Here is a 22,295-nt window from a genome sequence, read left to right as displayed (position 1 = left end):
GGGATCTGTCGATAGTCCTTCAGTCTCTAATAAAGAGTCCGTTTGAGCCTTTAGAGGAAGCGTCACTCAGATATCTCACATTTAAGTCTGTGTTTCTGATTGCCATTGTCTCTGCACGCAGGATCAGTGAGCTTAACACTTTATCAATCAAGGAACCCTATTTGTCTATTTTTCAAGATAGGGTTATACTTGGGACAGACCAGAAATTCTTACCTAAGGTAGCTTCAGTACAGAATTGTGTTCAGGACATTGTACTTCCAACCTTCTGCCCTAACCCAGCAGGGGAGAAGGAGACTTGTTTCCACATGTTGGATGTCAGAAGGAGTTATGTTACCTGGAAACAACAAAGCTCTTTAGACATTCAGATTCACTGTTTGTGCTATTTTCGGGCAACAGGAAAGGTTGCCAGATTTTTATAGCAAGGTGGCTGAAACTATCCATTTCAGATGCTTATTCGCATGCAGGTGTCTCCACCAGCAGGAATTTGAGCACACTCAACAAGAGCACTAGCAGCCACTTGGGCAGAGAGAGCTGGTGCCGCCCCTGAACAAATATGCAAGGCAGCAACATGGTCAAGTTTTCACACATTCGTGAAACATTACAGGCTGGACCTCGCATCTGCTAATGATCAGGCTTTTGGCAGAAAGGTCCTGCAAGCTGTTGTCCCGCCCTAAGGGGGGTAAGTCTCTGTTATCCTCTCAGGTGCTGTCCTGAAAGACGCCTTGGGAAAAACCAAGTTAGACTTACCTGTAACTTGTTTTCCAGACGTCTTTCAGGACAGCAACATCCCGCCCTATTTGTATTTAATATACTATGCTGTGACTAACGTATGTGTTCCAGCCGGGGCCGGAGGTTGTCTCAACTACAACTGAGGTATGGTAGGGAGGTGACTCCCTTTAAAGTTCTGGAGGAAGAAGGTGTTTCCTATGGTCCGGTGGGAGGAGTCACTATCAGGTGCTGTCCTGAAAGACCTCTGGAAAACAAGTTACCGGTAAGTCTAACTTGTTTTTTTGGTCTCATCACTCCAAATGACTTTGTGCCAGAAGGTTTGAGGCTTGTCTCTGTGCCGTTTGGTGTATTGTAAGCGGACACTTTGTGGCATTTGCATAGTAATGGCTTTCTTCTGGCGACTCGACCATGCAGCCCATGTTTCTTCAAGTGCCTCCTTATTGTGCATCTTTTCCCGCAGATCCTTTGACAATTCTTTTGCTTTCCCCATGACTCAGAATCCAGAAATGTCAGTTCAGCACTGGATGAAAGATGCAAGGGTCTGTCGGGAGTCCAGAAACTCATTGACCTTTTATACACACACTAATTAAAAACAAACAGATCACAGGTGAGGATAGTTACCTTTAATAGCCATTCAAACCCCTTTGTGTCGACTTGTGTGCATGTTATCTGGCCAAAATCACCAGGGTATGTAAACTTTTGTTCAGGGTCTTTTGGGTAGTTTCTGTTGCCATTATGATTTAAAAAGAGTAAACACGGTTGATTGATAATTGCTTCAGCCAAGCACTAACCATGAGTGAAAAAAGTTTTTGTGTTATCATTCATTTTCTCTGAAAAAGGGGCAAGACATCTTAAATTTTGCCAGGGTATGTAAACTTATGAGCACAACTGTATAATGTGCATGTGCGCAGTACTTTCTCTGTGCATGCATATGCCTTGTTGCCTTCCCACCATCTCTTCTGCATCGGTTCTATGATGAATTTCTTGCTGCCCTACAAGTGACTTGGTCACAAACAGCATTAAAGTGCTTCTAAAGCCTCAAGGTTTTTTAACTTAATGCTTTTGTATGCACCTCAGAACAGGCTCCCCCCACCCTATCTATTCCCCCTTGACTGATGCCCTCTTTCCTTTTGGACCACCACTGTAGTATCTTGTATATGACTAATCCTATAATGTGTAACTGATGCTCGTGGAACTTTATACTTTTGTAAAAAAATGTCAAAGTATTGTGGAAAGAAAAAAAATGAGAAAATAAGTCCTAAAGAGTCTTATATCCTTTCTGTACTGTATATATACACAGGAAAGTTTTTTAACAGGATTTTTGGCGGTGCTTTAATCATAAATGGTACCAAAGAGTAATTAAAAATTTGACAAAGTTTTATTCGTACATCTTTTAAAAAAAAAATAACACATAAAAAAGGGAGGTTAGCAAATTGCCATATCATATAATAGATAGCATATTGAGGATAGGTGATGATGAGATTGTATATTATCCCGACATGTTTCGCCCAAGTGGGCTTACGCAGGGGATTAATTCAGACAGTCATCACTATAAAAAGAAAGACAGAAAATTTAATACATAAAACAATATATAGATATATATATTCGCTTATATATTCGCCATGTCCAACCATTCTGTCACTTACCCAAGCCAAGTCTCCACACTGCCAAGTCAAGGAGCCAACGGGACATCGCAGACAAGACAAGGACAATCCGTGGGGCCACAGAGTTCCCACATAGACAAAGCTATAACATATATGGTATTTTACTATGGAGACATAAATTTTAAAGATGGAGAAAACAATCTCCAGCCAAGAAACTAAAAAAATATATTATGTATATTCACAATGTGAATCACTAACATAAGATTAGACGAGGGCACCAGGTATAAAGGAACATGAAGCTGCAAGCCTGAAAAACGGCTAAAGTCACAAGAGTCAGAAAAATGCAGAAAAGGGAAAAAAAAAGAAAAAAATCCTTTAAGGTTGCACATGACATTATTCATGATATTTTGTCAGCCCATAGAGCAGGGCGCAGCATTAGAAAAAGAGAGACTGAGTATGAAGAGGAGAGGGCATAATAGTATAGGAATTAAATCTGAATTGCTTAGACATTTACTGCTGCTGAATGACCGTGTGCTAATAAAGCATCTAGTCGGCAGCAGTAAGGCATTTACACCGTTATAAAAACTATGCACTCTGCGGTTGAGAATGGATGCAATAACCAAAAAGTACTTGGAATATAGACTAAAATAAAAAAGCTCCAAAGAGAAAAAAAGGAAAGGATAATCAAATGTACAAAAACAGGGAGACAAACGATCGGTGGATTAAATACCTCTATAGTAACAACGTGCACAATGGTGACCCACGAGCTTCCTGTCAGCTGGAGTACGGGAAGGCCGGCTTTATGAACCCCTCATCCTGTCGACATCATATGTCGCCGACCGGATGCAGACGCTCAGAGGCCACCACGCATGCGCCGGAGCCCAAAGTCATACCAATTTCTACAAGGACCAGAGTGCACTGCAGCCAAGGGGCGGGGACTGCATGCAAAGGGCTCGAGGTACACCAGCCAGAGTGTGCATGCACCCAAACCCCAACGAGGCGGGCACCTGGCCAGTGCTGCAAGGATCTGAGCAGCCCCATATGAATATGGGGGCGGAGGTCCAATGCAGATTGTGTTGGAACATGACTAATGCCGGATGGCAAAGGTTAAGGAGAGGTACAGGGGTGCACAATATGGGGCAAGGTGGCACCACCAAGGTGGAAACCCTGCAAGTGCCCTGGGCATCCATACGCAAAAGCCCTAATTGCTGTTTTATTTGGAGCAGCAAAGTCTCTCCCCATCTTTGTTCACAATCTTTTTCACAATGTTTAATTATACTAGTGGAGCGTGGAATTCTGGGTAATTCCAAAATATGAGTTATTCCATAAGTTTACAGGACCTTATCTCTTGAATTCTATTAGTCAGTCTGCGCTTTGACATAGGAGTGTGGGAATCTCCTTGATTTACACGTTACAGTACTGTAATGATTCTCTGACATAGTCATTCTGTGAAATTTAGGCATATAAAAATGTACCAGTTAACTGGGGAAGAGTGTATAATAATAATGAGTAGATCAGTTCCCAGGAACGGGGGTTAATGTGCAATCGACCGGTAAAAGACAAATGGGTTGGTTTTGACAAAGTGAGTGCAGTTAATATTTCTGAAGGGGAGAACTTGCACACTTTTAACACATAGGCAGATCTGCTGAAATGTAAGATGTCTGTCCAATGGCTGCATTATTTGGGTTTGATTTAAGCCTAATGGATTGGTTCACTTTGATTATTTTTACCATTTATGATAATTTCTCAATGATTCTATATGTTTGCTTATTTATTCATTAAATATGTGTTTCCAGAAACGAAAGATTTTTATTTTAAAGTATAAATGCATTTTCGGAGGAGGTGTGAGTATCCTTTTTGCCCCCTCTACCTAAAGTATCCCCTGTTCCATCTTTATCCCATGGCACACCACAATGTTTACAGCCTTTTGAGAGTTCTACAAGGCCATCTCGCGATGATTGGTGGACCATTCCATAGCCGTCACCTGAAATACTGTTAACATTACAGTGAGATATGGCCATGGGGATCTGAAAGTGCACCTCTCCTTTTAAGCAATAAATGATAACGACCATGTTTAAATAATTTTTCTCTATTTGGAAGTATGTATTTACATTAATTCAGCAGGTTTGCCAGTTGCGATTTGCATTTACCAATTTATTTTGATGTACTTCACAAATCCTAAGCATGTTTTATTATTTATTTCTTTTGGGCTATTCCTAAAATGCTGTAGTATAGAAAATTGTAGTCATCCCTCAGTATTTTCCATAATATATCATTAGTTTTGTGCTTGTTATCTGGGAATAAGGCTTTATAATATGCCCATTGTCAGTGTTTGACAGTTACATACATCAGGAACCTGTTGATATGTGAGTCACCTTGAGGAGTGGGTGGCAGTTTACAGCTATTTAACATTCTCTGAATCACTGTTTCTCTTTTAGAAGTACAAAATGGTAGAGTTATCGGCTATGCATATTACAGTGTTGCTGCATGACTTGGGATTTTACTTCAAAAAGTGTCTTGAATATGCTAGTTGTGCATGTTGTTCCAAATATCGAAAAATCAAATGCCTTCAAATTCAGTATAGTACACATGGAGAAAAAAAGCTGTAATAAATGCAGAAAGTTCAACCTGGTAACCATAATCGGAGTTCTGTGTAATTCTCTTCAGAATAAGCGCCTATTGCTCTGTACAGGATCAATAGGGAGGAAAGTAAGTGTTCTTCCTAAAACTGTGCTTTGCTTTGCAAAGCTGGTCATACGCTGGACACATTTCACTTCCTATGTGGCTCTGTCAGCATAATGGAGTCAGGCAGAAAATTGTCGACTGAACAGCATGCTCCTTACATCTACTTTAAAGGGTAGATAATGGGAACATTATTATCAGTGTAATAACCTTTTTAAGGTGTGTTTTTTAAATAGCAAGCTGGTTTGTAAATGCAAGATAGAAAGACCCATTGTTTAGGCTTCTTTATTTCCACTCAACCTACTTATTGTGGTATTTTGGATGGAAGCTCAATGAAATGTGCAAAAGTTGGTAAACTCTCTATTTTGTTTTTTACAACTGCAAAACAATATTATACGGTATATCCTGGTGGGTGTGTTCTGGTGTCAGGATTTTAGCAATGTGTAGTATCTTAATTGTACTGTACAGGGTTATAGGCTGGTACTAGACCCTGGGTTATAGGCTGGTACTTTCAGGTGATTGGACACTGGCAAGACTTTTGAGGACATGCTCCCTGGGCATCCTTTCTGTAACTCTTCCCCAATCCGTGAGTCCTCCGTTTGTTGCTAGTTTTCTAAGGTGAAGGACCTCCTCTTCTCTATGGAGAAATCACTCTTGGCTAACTAGTTTACTATTTCACGTTGAATCTTCAATCAACTATTTAATTAATTCCTCACTGTCATATAATACAATACAAGCAGTGCATGCAAATCAGTATAACCTTGGTCTAACCTTAGTCAGAACTTACACCATTGAGATAGCATGCATTTCCCTGGATAGACCACTTTCCGCCTTCTCAAGTGACCTCCCGATTCTTAGAACTGTAAAGGTTCCATGTGGTATAGCTTAAAAACCCCTGGGGTGCCTGTTTCCCCCCTCTATTTCGCCTCCTTTCTTCTCCATTTTTTTCTCTTTTCTGTCTGCTTCTTGCCTCTACGTCCTTCCTTCCCTCTTTGTGGAACTCCTGTAAGCCCCAGATGCATAGCACAGGCCTGTGGCTATATATAAATTGTAATAAAAGGGAGACATACATAAAAGAGAAGAGAACAAGGGAGCTGCACACCCCGAAATAGATAAAAGAATTTTGGATTCCCCTAATTGGGCTTTAAAGCAGCAAAATGTACCATTGCAAAAGGTCATTGATATAACAATTTATTTGACAAAATGTCGTATATACATGTAGAATCTGGTACAGTGATGAATTCATATTCCATAAAACGGCAAAATGCTTATCACATCATTACATTACATGGAGTAATAAAATGTCGAAGCCCCGACGCGTTTCGACCTATGTACGGTCTCTTCAGGGGGCACATCTGAATCTATAAATACAAATATTGAAAATAGTATATGATTTTCTAAAAAAGATCACATTAAATGAAATAAAACATAATGATGGGTTTTACCGTTAAAGTGAAGTAAGCATATCTAGTGGGGGCATTGGGGAGCCACTGAGGGGTCCGGGCGGTGCGCGGGCCATCCCCAACCCCCCACCCGGTGAAAGAGCTAGCCCCCAGGGGCTTACAAGGAGCCACACTGATGCACGTCCCCCCGGGGGAGCGGGAGACCGAACACCTGCAACAGATATCCATAAACAGCACATTAGAGAATTAACATATTTGTGTATAAGTCATCGTAATAAATATTGATTTGAATTATATATATATGGAGACCAAAAGATGTGTGTATGTTTTTAGAGATGGTAGTTGAATCGCAAAATTAAACAAATGAATAATCAAGTTGAATTAGTATTGCTAGCAACCCAAATAAAATGTGCAAGTAGTGTGCTATAAGTGAAAAAGGGAATCCTTGGGAAAGTGCCTAATGAAAAAAATCCTAGTGTGATGGTGTGATGAGAAAAATCCTAGTGTGGTGGTGTGATAGACCTAATGTGATAGTGTGATGGACCATGTGTTGGCAAAAGTGTGGGATAAAAACACAAAACAAACCAAACAAATAAAGTGAGGAAAAGATATGATGAAAAGCCAACAAAATGGCAGTGTGTGAGAAAAGAAGAGAGGTGAAATGAGATAACGTGACTATGAAACATAAGAAATTTACCTTGTGTTGTGTAAAGTTGTATAAGGTATGTGAGACTGGTTGGCTTGGCAATGACCAAGCTGCAATTACTAAAAAACAAATACTGTTTGTCCTGGCCAGCATGGAAGGACTGTTAGCTGGTAGACATTAGGTCTCCTAATATATGTAGGCTAAGGCTGATGGAATAATCACGTGCAGGTGCCCAGCTCCCCCACCCATCCAGGACGACGGCGTGTGGGCCGCCAGCTACAGCCCACGTGTGGCTCCCTCGGCGTCCCGGAAGACCGAACGGTCCCGACCACCGTCGTCATCTCCGTCGCAAAACGCGTGACGTCATGACGGCGCGCGCGCGCCGGGCCACGCACGCGCACACCGCCATAGACACTCCGGAGGTGAACACGGGACGCCGCCGGCAGGGTGAAGCTCACCACGGCGCCTAATGAAAGGCGCCAAGCAGAGCAAACATGGGGGCGTGCGGATGATCCACACGCCCCCACCCTGCCGGGAAGTCTCAAGGAGGCCATGCTCCACCCAGGGGGGGGGAGGGAGAAAAAGACCGCACCCACCGGGACCCAACAGCGATCCCCCAAGTATGAGAACCACATATAAATTAGCATTTGGCATAATTATGAGATGTACCAAGAAAACAATAATAATAAATGTTTGCATATGTTAGACAGGAGCAGTGTGCCAGAGCCCTAACTCCGGACTTCTGCATATGAGCCAATACAGTTACAGTCATAAACTGCCAAATGAAAAATTAAATATCATGCAGTCCAGGGGTCAGTTGCTCCTGGTGCATGGAAGGGGAAAGGATTGAATCGCAAACCAATTCCCCCTTAGTTAGAACAAACTATGTTCAAAAGTAGTAAATATGTTACAATTAAATTGGTAAATGCAGGAATCCGAAGGTGGCATAAGACACACTGCTACCTGTTTTTGTTCTCAGGTATGTCAAAGCGGGGAAGGGTGTTTAACCACCCAAGGAAAATTGTAATAAAAGGGAGACATACATAAAAGAGAAGAGAACAAGGGACCTGTTTTTGTTCTCAGGTATGTCAAAGCGGGGAAGGGTGTTTAACCACCCAAGGAAAATTGTAATAAAAGGGAGACATACATAAAAGAGAAGAGAACAAGGGAGCTGCACACCCCGAAATAGATAAAAGAATTTTGGATTCCCCTAATTGGGCTTTAAAGCAGCAAAATGTACCATTGCAAAAGGTCATTGATATAACAATTTATTTGACAAAATGTCGTATATACATGTAGAATCTGGTACAGTGATGAATTCATATTCCATAAAACGGCAAAATGCATATCACATCATTACATTACATGGAGTAATAAAATGTCGAAGCCCCGACGCGTTTCGACCTATGTACGGTCTCTTCAGGGGGCACATCTGAATCTATAAATACAAATATTGAAAATAGTATATGATTTTCTAAAAAAGATCACATTAAATGAAATAAAACATAATGATGGGTTTTACCGTTAAAGTGAAGTAAGCATATCTAGTGGGGGCATTGGGGAGCCACTGAGGGGTCCGGGCGGTGCGCGGGCCATCCCCAACCCCCCACCCGGTGAAGAGCTAGCCCCCAGGGGCTTACAAGGAGCCACACTGATGCACGTCCCCCCGGGGGAGCGGGAGACCGAACACCTGCAACAGATATCCATAAACAGCACATTAGAGAATTAACATATTTGTGTATAAGTCATCGTAATAAATATTGATTTGAATTATATATATATATGGAGACCAAAAGATGTGTGTATGTTTTTAGAGATGGTAGTTGAATCGCAAAATTAAACAAATGAATAATCAAGTTGAATTAGTAATGCTAGCAACCCAAATAAAATGTGCAAGTAGTGTGCTATAAGTGAAAAAGGGAATCCTTGGGAAAGTGCCTAATGAAAAAAATCCTAGTGTGATGGTGTGATGAGAAAAATCCTAGTGTGGTGGTGTGATAGACCTAATGTGATAGTGTGATGGACCATGTGTTGGCAAAAGTGTGGGATAAAAACACAAAACAAACCAAACAAATAAAGTGAGGAAAAGATATGATGAAAAGCCAACAAAATGGCAGTGTGTGAGAAAAGAAGAGAGGTGAAATGAGATAACGTGACTATGAAACATAAGAAATTTACCTTGTCTCACATACCTTATACAACTTTACACAACACAAGGTAAATTTCTTATGTTTCATAGTCACGTTATCTCATTTCACCTCTCTTCTTTTCTCACACACTGCCATTTTGTTGGCTTTTCATCATATCTTTTCCTCACTTTATTTGTTTGGTTTGTTTTGTGTTTTTATCCCACACTTTTGCCAACACATGGTCCATCGGACTATCACATTAGGTCTATCACACCACCACACTAGGATTTTTCTCATCACACCATCACACCATCACACTAGGATTTTTTTCATTAGGCACTTTCCCAAGGATTCCCTTTTTCACTTATAGCACACTACTTGCACATTTTATTTGGGTTGCTAGCAATACTAATTCAACTTGATTATTCATTTGTTTAATTTTGCGATTCAACTACCATCTCTAAAAACATACACACATCTTTTGGTCTCTATATATATATATAATTCAAATCAATATTTATTACGATGACTTATACACAAATATGTTAATTCTCTAATGTGCTGTTTATGGATATCTGTTGCAGGTGTTCGGTCTCCCGCTCCCCCGGGGGGACGTGCATCAGTGTGGCTCCTTGTAAGCCCCTGGGGGCTAGCTCTTTCACCGGGTGGGGGGTTGGGGATGGCCCGCGCACCGCCCGGACCCCTCAGTGGCTCCCCAATGCCCCCACTAGATATGCTTACTTCACTTTAACGGTAAAACCCATCATTATGTTTTATTTCATTTAATGTGATCTTTTTTAGAAAATCATATACTATTTTCAATATTTGTATTTATAGATTCAGATGTGCCCCCTGAAGAGACCGTACATAGGTCGAAACGCGTCGGGGCTTCGACATTTTATTACTCCATGTAATGTAATGATGTGATATGCATTTTGCCGTTTTATGGAATATGAATTCATCACTGTACCAGATTCTACATGTATATACGACATTTTGTCAAATAAATTGTTATATCAATGACCTTTTGCAATGGTACATTTTGCTGCTTTAAAGCCCAATTAGGGGAATCCAAAATTCTTTTGGCTATATATAAATTATTTTTTTTTTTTTGTGCCAGGCCTTTCCTTTTATATCCTTCATTCATGTCACAAACTTGCTAGGACATTAATGGTCCAACGCATGATGATGATTTGATTGCCTGGATGTTGTCTTTTTTGGTATCTCTTGCAAACAATCTTTATATCTTAGATGTTCAACTTACTCTTACAAATTGATGTTCCAAACGCCTGTCTTATCCATGGCCTATTGCGGTATAAGACAGTTGCTGCTCTCATTTTGTATTTGGGAATTTGATTTCTTGGCCATTTTTCAGAGAATATGAATTATAACACAAAAAATTTCTTTCACTCATGGTGAGTGTTTGACTGAAGCCATATATTATCAATCAACTGTGTTTACTCTTTTTAAATCATAATCACAACAGAAACTACCCAATTGACCCTGATCAAAAGTTTACATACTCTGGTGATTTTGGCCTGATAACATGCACACAAGTTGACACAAAGTGGTTTGAATGGCTATTAAAGGTAACCATCCTTACCTGTGATCTGTTTGCTTGTAATTAGTGTGTGTGTATAAAGGGTCAATGAGTTTCTGGACTTTTGAAAGACTCTTCCATCTTTCATCCAGTGCTTCACTGATGTTTGTGGATTCTGAGTCACGGGGAAAGCAAAAGAATGGTCAAACGATCTGCGGGAAAAGGTAGTTGAAAAAATGCCAAAGTTAGCCCATAAAGGAGCCAGTGCCCAAAGCAACATTGCATGCAATCCCTTTTACTGAAATTTTATTGACATTTTCTGGTATAACAAGAGAGGTAGGAATGGTACAGAAACAAGATGTAAACATTAATAATATCAATACACTTTGCACATACAGTTGTGCTCATAAGTTTACATACCCTGGCAGAATTTATGGTTTCTTGGCCATTTTTCAGAGAATATGAATAATAACTCAAAAACTTTTCTTTCACTCATGGTTAGTGTTTGGCTGAAGCCATGTATTATCAATCAACTGTGTTTACTCTTTTTAAATCATAATCACAACAGAAACTACCCAAATGACCCTGATCAAAAGTTTACATACCCCAGTTCTTATTACCTTGTATTGTCCCCTTTAGCATCAATGACAGCTTGAAGTCTTTTGAGGTATTCGTAGATGAGGCTCTTTATCTTCTCAGATGGTAAAGCTGCCCATTCCTTTTGACAAAAAGCCCACAGTCCCTGGAAATTCTTGGGCTGTCTTGCATGAACTGCACGCTTGAGATCTCCACAGAGTGACTCAATGACATTGAGGTCAGGAGACCGGGAAACTTGTGTAGTCGCAGGGTGCTATACAGGTACAGAGCAATGGTCCATCCCTATGGAACCCTGTTCCAAACACCCCTTTGGGAGATGCCCACTGCAGTCGACAGGACCCGGAGGTGGTGCTCAAGGTAGCTGTGGAAGATTTCTCTCCAAGCTCTCGTGCACCTGATGTTAAAGCTTAAAGCAGTGTTCTTGCAAATATGGACACGCTCACTTCTGCGGTGTGCAGAAGCCTTGGCATTGTCACACTTGATTATCCTCTGTCTCGCCATTCCTCTTTGGGTTACAAGAGGCCAGCTAAATCAAAAAAGACATTCCTCTTCACCTGTTTTAAATTTCACATGGATTCCATCTCCAATTGATTCCTTGCCACCTCCTGGATCTGCGCTTCCCAATTCTGTTGTTTTTGTTCCATTGGTATACACTGCAGTCTCAATCTTAAACAAACATCCCATTATACTTATTGCAGATGTTCCTTCTTTCAGAGAGTCTGCTGATAGAAAGTTTATGATGCTGTTAAAGGCCCTCTTTTCACGCAGGCTCAGCTATTAACCAGCCAGCCATGCAGTTTCAAACTGCCAAACCTTAGCTACCTGTACTATTACAATTAACAACCAACACAAACCTGTATTCCAGAGCCGTACCTTGACCATATTACAGTATTTACCTTCTGTTTTGCTTCTTTTTTGTATTGGTACTCTAGAACAAGTTATGGCACAAATCTCCAGAATGGCTTTGATTTCCATTCACACATACAGAATTTCTGTGGCTCAAAACCTCGTCAGCTGTTGCTGTCTGCAAAAGGCGCCTCAGACATATGCCCTTTGAAGGAGGTTATTTCTTTGGTGAGGCATTTGACAAATCCATTAATGAGATCACGGAGAAAAGTTCTTCCACAGAGCAAAGTTCCAAAACCTCCCTCCTCAGCAACCTCTACCTCCTCAAAACGAAGGGCTTCGCAACACTCTACCCAGGCTTCCACTTCTAAATCCAAGTTCAGCAAGTTCTGGGGTACCCCCTCGCTGCTTTCCCCTTCAAAATCATGCAAAATCTGCCCAGGGAAAGTCAGATATATATTATGTCCTAAACCATCTCTTGACTCAGGGCTCAGGGAGTAGTTGTTCCAGAACTTCTAAGGACATTCTCAAAGGCTTCTACTGAAACTTGCTCACAATATCACAACCTTTCGGAGTATTTTTCATATCCTTGACCTAAAATCCCTAAACAAATGCATTCAAAATTTCCAAAATTTCACATAGAATTTGCAAGGTCTTGAATTGCCTCTCTGAAACAAGGGGAATAAGTTGGATCTGTAGACATCCAGGATTAATATTTTCATATTCTCATTTATTTTGCTCATCTGCGCTTTATACACATGGCAGTAGTAGACAATCCTTTATAGTCGGGAAAAACCCTCTGTGAGATTCTCAGTGAGAGTTCTGAGCCTTGTCATGACCTCCTTCGAGACTGTTCCATTCCCCCAGTTTCATTTCAGACCTCTCCAACAAAACACTGGCATGGAATAAGCATGCTCCTCCTCTTTATCTAGCAATGCTCCTGTCCAGCTAGGCCATTTCCAACCTGGATCTGACAATGGAGAAGTAATTTCTGCCATATCACTGGAACATAACAACAGATGTCAGTCTTTTGGGTTGGGAGGAGTGTTCCAATCCTGTACGGTCCAAAGAACATCGTCACCAGAGGAAGCCAAGCTCCTCATCAACATCCTGGAGCTCAGACCGATAGAGATGACTTTTCGATATTGTACCCCCTTTTGCAGGGACACTCAATCAAGGTGAAATTAGATAATACCACAGCTGTGGCTTACATCAAACATGAAGGGAGTACCACTTATGTAGCCTTGAAGGGAGAAAGACAGATTATCTCACGGATGTAAACACATTGTTCAGCAATCTCTGCTGTCCACATCCTAGGAATGGACAACTGGAAGGCAGTTTACCCCAGCCATTACCACCTACACCAAGAGTAATGGGTCCTTCTCCCTGATATTTTTAGCCTAATTTTTCAGATGGGGGACTCCGGACATGGATATCCTGGCCTCCAGATTTAACATCAAGTAATCTGTTAGTAGCTAGGAGCAGTAATGGCATTGTATGTTCTGGTAATTTCCTCAACTCAGTTCAAGTTAATCTATGTCTTTCCTCCCAGTGCGAATTCTGCTTTGACTGCTCTGTGAAATAAAAAAAAAAAAATTACAAAAAGTGATTCTCATTGTATCAGTTCAGCCCAGAAGAACCTGTACACAGACATCAGACTGCTAAGAGCACCCCTGGCCTCTTCTCAACAGATCAGACGCCAACAGTTTAGAAAGGTTGGCGCAAGGCCCCCACAGGCTAAAGCTAAGAGGAGTGGGTAAAGAAACAACACTGCCAGGTTCCTGAGGATTTCCTTTGAAATTCCAATCGAGGACATTGTGTGGAGGTAGCACTTGGAGATCTGTGAAGGCTCAATAACTACAGAGGTTTGGTGGGTTTAAACCCCAGAGGGGCGTGTGGCACACTGTTTCGAGGAGTCTGGTGGAAGGTGCACGTTTTACAGACCACACTTATACTACCAGCTGTGTGCACTTTGGACTATTTCTTTCATCACCATTTGCTACCCCTGGTGTTTCCTTTTTGTGCACTATGTTGATGGACATTTGGTAGCTAGTCATTTTAAATAGTGACAGGAGCGGATGGATGAATTGGATGAATATTTTGATGCTTTTTAGTATTAATAATTTTTTATCTGATGAGAGGATCAGACCTGCTGTCTTAAGGCCCTCTATTCCATCTTGCTTCTCAGTCCTTAGCTTTAATGGCATAGCTGTTGAAGCCCAGGTTTTAAAGGACAGAGGGTCTTTTATCTCACCTTACTAAAATCAGGGAAAAATCCATTTGCGGAAAGATCTACTATGGTACCTGCATATCCTTCTTTGCTTGGTGTGAACAAAGGGACTTCAATCCAATTCTACATGCCTCATATCCTGGCCTTCCTACAAAATAGGGATAAATTAATGTTAGGCTTCATTCTAGGTGTCTCTCTCTCATCTCACAAAAGTGAGTACACCCCTCACATTTTTGTAAATATTTTATTATGTCTTTTCATGTGACAACGACTACTCTGAAGAAATGACACTTTGCTACAATGTAAAGTAGTGAGTGTACAGCTTGTATAACAGTGTAAATTTGCTGTCGCCTCAAAATAAAAATTGTTGCTCTACATAAACATGGCCTAGGCTATAAGAACATTCCCAGGACCCTGAAACTGAGCTGCATGGTGGCCAAGACCATACTGTGGTTTAACGGGACAGGTTCCACTCAGAACAAGCCTCGCCATGGTCAACCAAAGAAGTTGAGTGCACGTGCTCAGCGTCATATCCAGAGGTTGTCTTTGGGAAATAGACGTATGAGTGCTGCCAGCATTGCTGCAGAGGTTGAAGGGGTGGGGGGTCAGCCTGTCAGTGCTCAGACCATACGCCGCACACTGCATCAAATTGGTCTGCATGGCCGTCGTCCCAGAACAAAGCCTCTTCTAAAGATGATGCACAAGAAAGCCCGCAAACAGTTTGCTGAAGACAAGCAGACTAAGGACATGGATTACTGGAACCATGTCCAGTGGTCTGATGAGACCAAGATAAATTTATTTGGTTCAGATGGTGTCGAGCGTGTGTGGCGGCAACCGAGTGAAGAGTACAAAGGTGTCCTGGTCTGGGGCTGAATGCGTGCTACCGGCCTCCCGCAGTGGCAGAAACGACTTGCAGTTCTATCATTTACAGCTCTCTGTGAATGAATGACACCACTGTGCACCCTGCTGTGAGTGCTGTATGCCCTGCTCAGCTGCGCAGAATTCAAAAGAGACAGCTGCTGCAAGGGAGAAGAATCTCCGTACACTGTTATAGGATGAGGCGGCATTCTGGTGGTGGTCCGCTGGCCACCATGTTATACTCTAAATATGAGCGTAGAATGGTGTAAAAGATGGAGTTGGCCATTAAAACAAGCTAGGCCAACTACAGTATTCACATTTATTCCAGCTTTCAAGATTCAAGCATCAGATTTCACGCAACAAGATAACAATGTATCCTTTTTATATATTGTTATGTACAGTTATTGAAAGATGCACTTTTGATAAGCTCTTATTGAAATAGACATTTAACAAATCCGCCTGGCCCTCTGATTTAATCTTTTTCACTTTTTCTTAGCTCGGTTTGTGATATCAGATTGCTACTTATTTCTATTTGCCTGGATACAGTTAGACAGGACTTATAGTTACCCAAGAATTGTAGTGCACATTTGATGTCTGGAATCGATATGTTATCCTCCATGCTTAAGGCCCGTTCACACCTATGCGAATCAGATGCGGCTTACACCGCATCCAATTCGCAGGACATTTTAAAATACCTTCATTTGAATGCATCTGGTTCACATATGTGCGTTGCATTCACAATGCGCATTGCCCAAAAAAGTGTGCGTTTTCTGGGCATTGCGGTGCAAATTACAAGCACATTATCTTCTATGGGAATGCATCTGATTCGCAGATGCATTCCGTTGTGAACAGGCATTCTCTTCTTCTCCTCACTACACCTACCCCTCTCCCCCCTCTCCTGCTTAGCTGATCCGCAGATAGAAGGGAGAGGCACCGCTGAACAGCTGCTTTTTTCTCTTCGCAGAGAAAATGTAGCTGGAATTCGCACCGGACTGGTGTGAACCCGGCTTTAAGTGGTTGTAAACCCTTACATATACTCAGTGAAGTGACTGGCCTCAGGTGATACACAGAGATGAAACAAATCCTCCTGCATAAGTTGTATCTGTTTATCTGCTGCCCTTTCTTCTCTACATCAGTTCAAAGTGCTGAATTTTAAAGTTTGAGAGTTCAGGGAAAAAGGAAGTGGAGAGCTGAGGTTACTTCTGCAGAGCTCAGTTAGAAGAGCTCTAAGAGCTGATTGGAGCAAAGGGACACATCCCCCTCCCACAGGGGAACAGAGCTGAGGCTGTCAATCAGCTGGAGGTTCGTCCCGTCACCATTTCTCTCTTGGTGTCAGGAAAACTTTGTCAGAAGTGATTCATGCTGATAGCAGAGGTACATAGCAGTAGACAAAAGTTACACTTGGTGCTCTGTATCTGTATTGAGACAAGTACACACTATAGAAAGATATGCTTTGTTCATGTTTCATGTCTGAGGTTTACAACGACTATAACTTTTTTTACTACTAGCTTTAAATTTGGTTCATTTAAAGTAGATGTCAACCCTAAAACGAAAAACCCCTGCATCTATAGACATCCACTATATAACACTTACCTATCTGGCCCTGTAAATAAGAAATCCGTATACATACCTTTTTTGAAGCCGATCAAACCCGATCTCCAGCGGTGGAAGCTCTGCAGAGGACACAGCTGACAACGGCTGTGAATGAATAGGGAGTGACATCCCCCATAGAGTTACTATGGGGCTTACGTTCGGATGTGTCCTCTGCACCCTCCTCAAAGCGAAGCTGCAGCTGACAACTCAGCGTGGGGTCGGATCAGCTTCAACAAAGGTATACTGATTTCTCCTTTACAGGGCTGGATAGGTTAGTGTTAGATCGTGGATGTCTAGAGATGCAGGAATTTTAGTTTTAGGGTGGACTTCCACTTTAATAAGACAGTTGACGACCTGGTTGGGAATGTGAGATTTTATGTTACAATTGTTTGTTGGCTTGTGGATTTTATATGTACATTTATTCATATAAAGTACATATAAAATACTGAGTTGAAAAATTAAGGCTTACTGACCTGAAATGAATCTATACGACATCTTTCATATGAGTTAGAAATTATAAATTGAAGATACCGGCTAAGAGACAGTTCAACAAAAGTCACAGGCTGCTTGATCAACTACATAGACGTACTGGGACATCATGTGCTTTTACACAAGTGAAGTAGAAAATCATGAACGTGACTTTCTATAAGTAGAGGCAAACATAGAGTAGCCATTCATTTTTAATGAAAAGCAACAGAATACATGTATTGAAGATATACAGGCAGGTAACGCTTCGATGATCTGCGTCCTCTTTCTCAGGGCTAGCAATAAAACTATTATATGAACAGTAAAACCAGCTGGATATTGGAATGGTTGACATTATTCTTTTATACGGAAAGAGTAGACCTCAAGGCTTCTTCAGTGAGAGAGCATTCTCTGTGTGATTGTTTAGAGACTTTTAGGCAAACTGCTTAAGGTAAACCTTAGCTGGAATTATACTTGCATATTTAGGCTCAGCTTCCTTCTTAACCGTGATGCACGATGACTCATGACACCTTAATGTTCTTCATGTTCGTGTTTATAAACCGAAAACAGAAGAAATTGATAAACCTTAACAATCTACTTATTGCTGATGTCAGAATAGTACATAATAAGTTCCTAATTGCGTGTTATAAATTGCACAACTTTGCAAAACCCTGTAAGAAGGTGTTTTTACAGCCTCAGCCTGGACTCCAACCGGGCCACTCCCCAATCTGTTAAACTCTGCCCATGGGGATGACTAAGCTTCATGAGCAGAATGAAACATGTTGGGGGCATGGCCTAGTTGAGTAGAGGCTGCCGTACACCACCTTATGGGTTGTGCAGAGATGTGCTACCTACAGAATGTTTCCCTTTTCCATTATACGTCTAGAGCCGAGACAAGCTCTGTCCTTGTTTGCACTCCAAGCGGCTGCTACATAAGAGGAGCCTTGCGTGGCACCTGTCAATTAAGTTTGTGTCACTGGTTGTTATAGGTTACTGAATGTAAGAATAAGAAATTCTTATTTGAACCTCCAGACATTAAATGCAAAATGTTTATTGCACTGTCATAGGAAACTTTAAAGAAAACATTCAGCGGGTTTCATATCCATGAACTGTGTTTTAGGAAAATATAGTGGGCGGAAGTATCGTATTCATAAAAAAATATCCTTTGGCCCAGGAAATGTTTACTTACGAATAAACTAGAATTTCTCTATAATATATAATAATACAAAGTTTTATCAATCCAGATGTCCTCTTTCCATGCAGGTGCAAATGACCAGCCCTCAATTCACATTCCCCTGAGGGCTTGAGGCTTTCCTAGGTTCTAAAGCTGGCCATACATATTACGATCTTATTCCACAATCTCTGTAAAATCTTTAGATTTATTGAAACTATCTAATAAGAGTGTCAACATTAACAATAAAGTCTTCTTGCATCTAATCATACAGACCCTCAGACTAGATAGTTGCTCATAGATCTAAAGGAGATTGCACAGTCACACCCTAAGCTGTCCATACCCTTTTCAGTCTATTGAATGCATTATTACTAAACCTATACTTTCCAGACATTTTAGAATCTAGTAATAAAGAATTACGCTGGGCCTTTGAGAAATGTTATGGAAAGAACAGTGGAAAAGGGTTATGGATGTGAAAGTCTTTTGTATGTGGTACAATCAATAAAAGAGTTATGATGCAACACAATAAATGGTCTATTGAATTGATGCAAGTGTATTCATTTCTGTTGGTTTCTTGGTTACCTTACGCTGATTGATCATTGCAGATGGCCCTGCCGCATATCCTATTCCAGTGGAGAACATCAAGCCACTGCTTACAGTTGGATTTACTTCTGGGGATATTAGTTTGATGAACAACTATGATGACCTGTCACCAACCATCATCCGCTCAGGTCTTAAAGGTATAGAAGCTATTTTCCGTTTATGACTTTTGTATGATAAAAAAATTTCCAATATGGCACGATGAGTGCAGCCTGGGCTGGGACAAACTGCATGGAAAGTACAGTGTGGTCCAAATCCTCAGGATAAATCCTATGGCTTTAGCAACTACTGAAGAATCCAATCCTGCACACTTAGTGCAACACTTCTGAGAGAATGAAGAGATATCTAAGCGGCAAACAGACAAAAGAGCAAAGTGAATATTGTAGTGAAAGGATTGGTACTGGACTTTATAGGCACTCAGAAACACAAAAATTATAAAATTAATTTTATTAACAATTTGATCAAAACGAGCACAACCAGACAGAGACTAATTAAATCTTTGCAAAGTAAAGATCACCTATATGCTTTTAACAATACATAACCCAAACACCAAGAGGTATATTCCTGAATTATTAGGACAAGTTGATCATAATGTACAGCAGCTCGGCTTTACATGTTACGCGTGTAAACACTTCTGCAGGGGATTAGACATGCATTCTATATAAAATGAAAAAACAACAATAAATCTTTGAAACAACAAACTGGTGTACATCAAAAATCAATGTTATAACTTATATTAATATAACATATGCTGGCTGTTTATCGACCCAGACACATAATCCCAGGGTTCATGGAACCCAACCACAGGGGAAACGGGCCACAACCAGAAAGGTCCCTATAGGAAAATCAAAAAATGTATCGTCACAAAGATAGTAACCGTAAATGGACAAAAACCCTGTATACTTTGGGAATGGCAAGCAAACTGATCAGATTTAAAACTTACAGTATATACATCACCCAGGAGTGGATAATAAGGTAGGTTTGATGTACAAGATACGGTGGATGTTGCAAGCGGAGATCAACGGCTGTATAACTGGTCTGTATAATAGTAAATAGTGAAACAAATATAAAGGTATAATAATAGAGTTGCTTGCTAAAAAAATGTTTGCAAAATGTGATATATAGCTAAGGTTATATCTTGAAAATGGGGGTATCAAAACTTACCCATATAAGTGGAAACAGTATTAAGCCCCAGTTCAGCAATAATTACACAGATAGCATAAAATGGCATACTGGATGAAGGAAGGCATAGAAAAAGCCTGTAGTTCCTAAACCGCAAAACGTCTAAGGAGAGCGATTTCTCAATGGTTGCAGCACAGGGGTAGTCAATTATATCCTAAACTGTATGATAAAAGAAACGTCCCATAGTCAAAACGGCTGTATATACCAGATAACATTGAGGACAATATAATAAAAGCTACAGATCACAAGGACAACAGATACATACCATAGTGTGAATCTGCATTACGATAGATGCCGCTCCGAGGATCCCTCAGCAAGAGGGCGATGGGGATGTAATGCACGGTGCTATTGCGCCCATTTATACACCCATCTCAGACCCAGATGCCTCGAAGGCCGAAAACTCCACATCTGCATAACAATAGATATATACACAAGGGAAGATGCCTACTCTGGTGAGCAGACATCTAGACCTATATCATAGATTTGACAAATCCTATGTCTCATTCATTGCCCTAGCTGTAGTTCCCAAGGACCCTAGGGGAGGCAATTGGGATAAAAAAAGTCTACAAAAGGAACATCTGTGGATTGAACATCTCAACACCACCCGTGCTCTGGGCATTAATGAAACCCAGGCCTACAAACCTTTCCTATAAGGACCCGGTCTTTGACTTTACAGCAGTGATCGGTTCTGTTGAGCGTTTTTTGCCTGTGTCTCCGTCTTGCACTTTTGTACATTTGTGTGTTGTTGAACAGGAGGATTGCTGTAATCTGTATGACCATACAATGGACTCTGATGCCCCCAAGAGAAATCTCCCTTTTTGGGAATTGGGGGGGGGGGGGGGGGGGGGGATTGTACCTTACAGGGCATAAGAGCTTATAATCTGACAATCTTCCCTATGTTCTGTATTCTGTGTAGTTTTTGTAGCTTGGGATTTGCCATATCCTTACTTGCTTTGTCAATCTCTGCTGATCTATTTTGATTTTGCCTAATGCCTGTTAGGTACTGTTTGTTGCTAGGACATCATTATCTCCTGTGTGAGGTTAATACCTGCCTAATTCTTTTCAATATCAGTTAAAGCTAATTCATGGCTTTGTCTGAACCTTTTTTGCTTGCTTACACTAGCAATTTGTTTTTGATCAAAAACTTTTCCAAATGTAACATATTTTAAGCCTATGTGGGGTCCTACGGGTCCCCAATCTTGTGAATGTCTTTAATTTGGCTGGCTGTTTGTCTCCCCTGTCCCCTATGGTGCCTAGTCATGGTCCCTTGTCTCTCAGGGGCAGCACTCTGCAGCTACATGGCCATCCAGAGATTTACTATCATTCCCTCTCATACTGACTAGGAGATGCGGCGTATGGAGTTTCGGCCAGGGGACGCTGTCCCATGAATGGTCCTCCTCAGATCACCACTTTATGATCCTTTTTGGACTGCACTATGCAGCACATGCTCAAACGGCAGCCACCGGGGAGGTGACTTCACGTCTGGGCCGTCTGACGCCACTGTGGACGTGACCTACGAGGCGTCTGGTCTGAGATGGGTGTATAAATGGGTGCAATGGCCCCGTTCATTACATTCCCATCACCCTCTTGCTGAGTGATCCTCGGAGCGGCATCTATCATAATGCAGATTCACACTATGGTATGTATCTGTTGTCCTTGTGATCTATAGCTTTTATTGTATTGTCTTCAATGTTAGCTGGTATATATAGTTGTTTTGACTATGGGACGTTTCTTTTATCATACAGCAGGATATAATTGACTACCCCTGTGCTGCAACCATTGAGAAAGCACTCTCCTTAGACGTTTTGCTGTTTAGGAACTACAGGCTTTTTCTATGTATTCCTTCATCCGGTATGCTATTTTATGCTATCTGTGTAATTATTGCTGAACTGGAGCTCAATACTGTTTCCACGTATATGGGTAAGTTTCGATACAGTCATTTTCAACATGTAACCTTAGCTATATATGACAGTAATTCCGCGCTTAGGAATAGGAAGAAAAGGGACTGCTGCCCCCCTAA

General features: G+C 41.2%; 1 protein-coding gene across 1 annotated transcript in view; it reads left to right on the top strand.

Moving 5' to 3' along the window:
* Positions 1-22,295, top strand: part of TULP4 (TUB like protein 4) — a 276,431-nt gene that overhangs the window by 192,557 nt on the left and 61,579 nt on the right. The window contains exon 6 of the mRNA XM_073627891.1: positions 19,099-19,233. Within this exon, the coding sequence (XP_073483992.1) occupies positions 19,099-19,233 (135 nt within the window). The remainder of the gene's footprint in view (positions 1-19,098; positions 19,234-22,295) is intronic.

This window comes from Aquarana catesbeiana, linkage group LG04 (genome assembly GCF_042186555.1).
Source record: "Aquarana catesbeiana isolate 2022-GZ linkage group LG04, ASM4218655v1, whole genome shotgun sequence".
Lineage (NCBI taxonomy): Eukaryota > Metazoa > Chordata > Amphibia > Anura > Ranidae > Aquarana > Aquarana catesbeiana.
The sequence above is the reverse complement of the archived record's forward strand: the minus strand, read 5'-3'. Positions and strand labels throughout refer to the sequence as shown.